Source organism: Mytilus trossulus, chromosome 1 (genome assembly GCF_036588685.1).
Source record: "Mytilus trossulus isolate FHL-02 chromosome 1, PNRI_Mtr1.1.1.hap1, whole genome shotgun sequence".
NCBI lineage: Eukaryota > Metazoa > Mollusca > Bivalvia > Mytilida > Mytilidae > Mytilus > Mytilus trossulus.
This window is the reverse complement of record NC_086373.1, coordinates 45425331-45432222: the sequence shown is the minus strand read 5'-3', so window position 1 is coordinate 45432222 and position 6892 is coordinate 45425331. Positions and strand designations below refer to the sequence as shown.

At 33.8% G+C, this 6892-nt stretch overlaps 1 protein-coding gene across 3 annotated transcripts; it reads left to right on the top strand.

Annotated features, from left to right (window-relative positions):
• The first annotated feature begins 637 nt into the window (after window positions 1-637).
• On the top strand, window positions 638-3868 carry LOC134725490 (uncharacterized). 3 transcript variants are annotated; one of them, XM_063589371.1, is made up of 2 exons: window positions 638-774; window positions 3327-3868. In XM_063589371.1, exons 1-2 carry the CDS (start codon window positions 762-764, stop codon window positions 3710-3712), a joined length of 399 nt encoding a protein of 132 aa, XP_063445441.1. In that variant the 5' UTR covers window positions 638-761; the 3' UTR covers window positions 3713-3868. The 3 variants fall into 3 exon arrangements, with proteins under 3 accessions (XP_063445441.1, XP_063445433.1, XP_063445424.1); XM_063589363.1 differs by lacking the exon at window positions 638-774 and adding an exon at window positions 1272-1510; XM_063589354.1 differs by lacking the exon at window positions 638-774 and adding an exon at window positions 1455-1606.
• Window positions 3869-6892: the final 3024 nt, after the last annotated feature.

Sequence of the window (6892 nt, the reverse complement as noted above, 5' to 3'; positions counted from 1 at the left end):
TTGTACTGTGGAGTCCAGATTAAACATTGAAAGTTGAAAGAACATTTTCTTCCAGTAGTCTTTTTTTGAAGTTCGTCTAACATTATGACACCCTACTGTGACCCAGCTACCCTAATGCTGGCCTGGCTGGCTCCATCTAGTTCACGTCGAAAAGCTGACAAGTTGAACCACAGGCTACCTCAATGAGTCAATTGAAGTCTATTCATTGAATTATTTTAAATCGATTATAAAAAAATCAACATAAACACAAGCTCAAGCGAGCTTTTCAAATCGAAAGAATAACGAAAGATATACACACATACAAAGTCTTAAAAACAACACAATTTGAAACATACCGTGCATGAAAAGATACCATTTGTAGATGACATATACATCATAGGCAGATCCGGAGGGGGTGGGGTTAAAATTTGGTTTATTATATAGGAAATCACTGAATAATGACTGGAGCCTCCCCCTTTTATGTCAGTCAGCCCCCACCCCCACCAAACCCCTTATGAAAAGTTCTGGATCCGCCACTGTACATGTATATAATAAAAAGAATGCACAATAAGGTATATCTTAGCATAAAGCCTTAAGTCGGGTGAACATCTCGGCTACAACGTCTAGTAGTCCAGATATATTTAAATATCCGCGTATTATTGACAATCAAAATATAACTTGAATAAGAGGTCAATATGGTATACACCTGAGTGCGGTTGCTAAGTAGTTGTTTACACGCCAGTAACGCACCTGATCGCTTGGTCTGACTAAACGGATATACTATGACTGAAGAAGGTAAGTTGTTCTTAAAAACAGAATATCAAATTACTGATTTAATTGTTCGAAAGAACTCTGTTAACAATTCAATGACAACGAAAATAGAAGTGTAATACTAGTAAGTCTTAATAATCAAGATCTGTCACAAAATCACACGTATTGATTTATTTGACATCTTGTTTACTATATATTTTTCTCGCTTGAGTTTTTACATGGTTTAAAGTTGTCAAATCAATTGAAACAAATCTCTTTATAATATTTATTTTTTTACTTGTCAGGGCCTATATTATATTTTTTTTTCTCAGAGGAATATCCATCATAGTGTGCTTGAGACGAAAACGAGGACGGACCGATAAAATAACTCCTTATTATCTTTATTAAATTATACCGTATCTCAACTTATTGTTTTACATATGTTGTTGGCTTTTGGTTGTTATGGCATCATATCGTATTTTCAAACATAAAAAAAAATCTATAAATACTCGGTCATGATGACAATTTTGGAAGATTTGATCAAAGTGTCCAATAGTGATTCTTCAAAGATATATATTAAAAGAAAGTACTCGTTGTACCGTTGCAATAATTGGGTTATTTTAAGAAATACCACTGTATTTGTTCAGACATTTAAAAAGTCGTGTGATCAGGGGAATTGAAAATCATTGACAGTTGATTTTTTACCGACTGATTAGATTTCTCTGTCGTCTTGGTTGTCTTGGTTTGTGAAAAATGACGGAAAAGACGCGGTTAAAGAAAGGTATGAGAGTATTGATATGCAGGAAACGTTCATTTAAAGATATTTCATTCATTTGTATAAGCATGGGAGTCTCATTCAGACTGGATAATATTGACGGTAATTTACAGTTTAATAACCATTTGTAAAATTAATGCACTTCAGAGAAAATGTGTTTTTTGTTTAGCTTGGAAATAATTTAGCGACTTTATGATATATTATATGTTTTTATATCTCTTGAGCTATGCCAATGTAAACATTTTCATGTGTGGATCCACACCTATACAATCGAGGTCTGAAGTGACAGGAGGACTCGCGTAATTGGATCTAGTTTACTAGTATTTACATTTTCAGGGTTCTCACTTAGGCGAAGCCATCAGTCATAGATTCATGAACATCTGTCTGGACTCACCATTTTCAAAACTGGTGAATCTAGTAAAGATGCATGGAGATTGAAAAAAAGTAATCGTTTAAACTGAACACACAAATCATCATTTTATAGCAAAAGTTTAAAAGTAATCAGAATTTAATTCTAAATAAATATCTTCTTCTTAATTACTGTTGGACTCATCATGGCCAAAAATGACAATTCCTGGACTGGCCTTAAAAATCCTTAGAGAGAACCATGCATTTTCATGAGATTTTATACGACTGCATTTTTATAGGATGTCGTCGTCAGCGTCGCTGTCGTCCAAAGACACATTAGGTTTCCGAACAATTACTTTTGTTAAAGTGAATGGATCTCTATGAAATTTTACCAGAAGGTTCATAAACAAAAAAGATTAAGGATTAATTTTAGGGGTTATGGTATAAATATTTAGGGTCAAAACAAGCGTTATTACAGTTTCCGGACAATAACCTGTGTGTAAGTGTGTAGATCACTCTGAAATCGTGCTGCAATGTACAATTCAACAAATGGAAGGCTTTGATTGAGTTTAGGGATAATTGCTCCGAGGGTGATTCCAAAAATAAATAAGGGGATTTTTTCTTTAAAATTTTGCATATTTTTATTGATTATTTCTGATTTAGCAGGATGTGTAAATCGTTCATTTGTATTAAAAATATCACAGTATTGCGCAATAGCAAGAAAATTTTAGTTGCATAGTTTTTCGCAATAGAAAGAAATTTTCAGTTGCATAGTATTTTGCAATAGCAAAAAGTCTTGAATTACACAGTATTGCGCAAAAGCAAGACATATCCGTTTGCACAGTATTGCGTAATAAAATTTAATATTGAGCAATAGCAAGATATCTAAAATTTCTGAATATTGCACAATAGCAAGAGATCTTTAATTGCTAAATATTGCGCAATAGCAAGAAATATTTTATTGCCAAGCATTGCTCAGAAGCACAATATTGCACAATATAACAGTATTGCGCAAAAACACAGTATTGCGCAATAGCAAGAAATCTTCAATTGAAAAACAATATACTTATTTTAACCCTTTTCAAATTTTTCAGATTATTCACCACATTTATTTTGTGTCAGAAACCTGTATGTATTATGTCAAAAATTTTAGCACAATCGAAATTTAGACAATACCGATCAAGCTTGAATATTGTGTCCAAACTTGCACCCACCAACTGTTCAGGGTTAGACCTCTGTGGTATTATCAGGTTGCGCTCTGCGAAGCATTTATTTGAGGATGCATGACAGCTGAAAGAGTATAAGGTATAAATCTGTGAAGTCAAAATATTTTACAACAATGATGTATATATATATGCAATTTCTTTGGGAATTTCAAATGACGTGATTCATTTATTGAATTTAACTGACAATAATTAAGCTTCCTGGCAATGTGCTGTAATAAATAAAAAAATATCATGGTTTTTCTTTATAGCGGGAACTGCAACTGGAAAGAGCAAGGAAAATGCTGTATTGAAAGATGGAAGTCTGGCTGTATTAGCGAGAGTCGTAGGTGTAAAACAACTTAAAGGATTAATGTTGGCCATGTATTTAAATATACCGAACACATCTATTATTAATCTGATTAATGAACAATGCCCAGAAACCGGATTATCTGATGCAAATGACAAAGTGATGATTGAAACAACACAGAAATGTTTGTTGTATTGGAAACAAATTCGATCAAATTCAAAAGACAAGGATAAACTTAAGGAACTTAAAACAGCTTTGGAAAAGTTAGGAGAGGAAGACATCAGAAAGGTTATCGAGGATAAAGCAGCTGACAATTTAGAATTGACAGCCGACGCTTTTTCGGAGTGAATGTTTCTTTTCTGTATTCATTTTTTTTTCATTATTTATATGGCAATGAACTTTTTAGATACAATATAGTATTGCTATCTATAGCATTATAAATCTGTGATATATGAAAATATTTAACCTATGTAAATTCAAAAATAAAATGATAATATATGTCTGGGTAAGACTTGTTTCAAAAGAGAGACGAAATATATCATTCAAACTCGTAATTCGAAAATAAACTGGAAACACATTGGCTAAAAACGAAAATACAAGTAAATAAACAATTGTACAAAAACACAACGTAGAAAACAAGACTGCGCAACACGAACCCCATCGAAAACTGTGTGTGATCTCGGGTGCTTCGGAAGGGTAGGCAGATATACTTAATGCATATAATTTACTGAATTAGATAACACTGTTATACAGAATTAGCTATATTACTATACTTAATGTGAATAATTTTGCAACAAAAATACACGGTTATAGAGTTGTAGTCTCCAGCAAGGTTAATCAGGATGTCTGTTTTATTAAAACCATATTTCTTTTGTCTCACTTGCAATGGAAGTCGTGGAAAGCAAACAATGCTAGTTATTAACTTTTTGACCGTGACAGCAGCATACCGGTATAGTAGCATTGCCTACAATTTTACAATTCAGTGGTAAAGTTTAAGCTCTCAGAATTAGGTCTGTTCCTCAGTTGTTATACATAATTAACTATTTATATGGTATTCGGATTGGTTTGAATGAGTCACATATATTTGTAAAATAGGCATAGATACCTAGCTTAACATTTTGTATACAGAGACGTACATTTTGTCTGCTAAAGACTCATCAGTGACACTCGAATCAAAGAGGTTAACAAGGTCAAATAAAGCACGAAATAAGAGAGCATTGACAACACACAATTTCAAGTGAGTTTGCCAAATATAGCTAAGGGAATCTAACCCTATGGTTGAAAATTCGTAGTATTTTGTATTTCTTAAAATTCAAAGTTAATTTTGAAAATAAATAAATGATCATTTTGACACATGAGTGCAGAGGGATGTTTGTTCATCAGTAATTAACAGTGTAGTTCAACCCTATTTGGTATAACAATTGCTAACTAAGTCAGACGTGGACTTAAGGGAATACACATATAGTAACTGCAGTCTTAGACTTATGCCCTAGATCTGCATCTGGAAGCCAGGACAAAAAGTATTTGCCGAACGGAGCGATGCGAAAAAAATTCTGCGTGTAGTCTGCTGTAGGGACTGCTAAAGTCATTCTGAACTTTCTAAAACGCAAATTTTGCTTTAATCATTTTTCGACAACAATTTGATCACAAGGCAAAATATAATAAATCAGTGTAATACTTTTTAGCTTTTGGGGACGACATCGAAAGACCGAAAAGTAGGATAAAGCAAAAATCTGTATTCCCATAATCAAGTGTGGGGCTGCTGTTTTTGTTTGTTATTTAGTTTTGGCTTGGTGTAAAAACATATTATACATGTCTGTTATGGTTTTTGTCTTGCCTTGACTGAGTCAAAAAGCGAGATATAGGTATGCTGTTTCCGGCGTCGTCAGCGTCAACAAAGTTACAGTTTGTGATTAAGGGCATACGATACAGTTTTGATCCCATATTGAAATTTTGATGCAGATTTGCAAATAGGTTATTCGTTACCTGCTTAAATCAAATATGTACTAAAAAATATACCTTCATGTGCTACTTTTTGAGTAGAATGAGGTCGAAATTTCATATTTCATAAACAAAAATATGTGTTGACGTTTTTTTTTATCCTCAGTCATGGTCTATTGACTTTGAAACTTCTGATTAGTTTACGTGTATTAGTTTTTGACTAGGTCAATGGGAAACATTAGTGGTAGGTCAATGTTTATTTGGACCTCAGTTTACATGTATAAGATTGTTGATTTATAGAGCAGTGCCAATATCTACGAGGCAAAATTTCACTCCATACCAAGGAGAGATTTGACAATAACATGTACTCGCATAATGTCCAACCCTATTCCTTATTTGTTACTTAATCGATTTTTAATATCCTTCCCCCTTTTTAATTGTTAATACTCTTGGTTCGACGGGATGAAATCACCGTGTTAGCGCTTGCATAAAAAAAGAAGATGTGGTATGAATGCCAATGAGACAACACTCCACAATAGATCAAAATGACACAGAAATTATCAACTATAGGTCACTGTACGGTCTTCAACAATGAGCATAGCCCAAATCGTGTAGTCACATACAAAAGGCCCAGACATGACAACCTCACACAATTCAAACAACAAAAACTGACGGCCGTATTTCATATACAAAAAAACAAAAACAAACGATAACTACTTAATTTCAGGCTCTTGTCTAGGGACAGGCACATACTAAAATAATGTGATGGGGTTAAACATGTAAGCAGGATGTACATCGTTTTGGAGCATGATATTACCTTGTTTAATTCGTTCCATCACTCGATTATAATTCGCTTATAATACGTGTATCATACGTTGCACATTTTAAAACATGATTTTCAATTGGTTTGTTGTCTTTTGTCGTAGATTTGGGTTCTAAGAGGTGATATAACTCTATAAGCGCATATGTACCTGTTCAAGCGCTCGGATAAAACCCTGTTAAATATTCGTTACTTATTCGCTTTTAATACGTTTGTTGTACGTTGCACCTTTTAGAAAAGGATTTTCAATTGTGTTCATATCTCTGGTGGCAATAATGTATCTAATAGATGAAATACCCCTATCAGCGCGTATGTACTCGTTCCAGCGCTCGGATAATACCCTGTTACTTATTCGTTCCTTATTCGCCTTTAATACGTTTGTTGTACGTTGCACCTTGAAATAAATCGTTTTTTAATTGTGTTCATGTCTCTGGTGGTAACACTTTGTTCTTAGAGATGAAATGACCCTATTAGCGCACATGTACCCGTTCCAGCGCTCGGTAAATACCCTGTTACCTATTCACTTATAATTCGTTTGTTGTACGTTGCACCTTTTAGAAAAGGATTTTCAATTAAATTCATATCTCTGGTGGTAAAAATGTGTTCTTATAGATGAAAAACCCCTATTAGCGCGTATGTACCCGTTCCAACGCTCGGTTAATACCCTGTTACCTATTCGTAACCTATTCGTTACCTATTCACTTATAATACGTTTGTTGTACGTTGCACCTTTTAGAAAAGCATTTTTAATTGTGTCCATGTCTCTG

What these genes read in the sequence shown, in the direction of transcription:
- LOC134725490 (XM_063589354.1), top strand. Translation starts at nt 1,483, where the DNA reads ATGACGGAAAAGACGCGGTTAAAGAAAGGTATGAGAGTATTGATATGC. An exon ending in CAGACTGGATAATATTGACG is followed by an intron (nt 1,607 to 3,326) that starts GTAATTTACAGT and finishes TTTTCTTTATAG; the next exon opens with CGGGAACTGCAACTGGAAAG.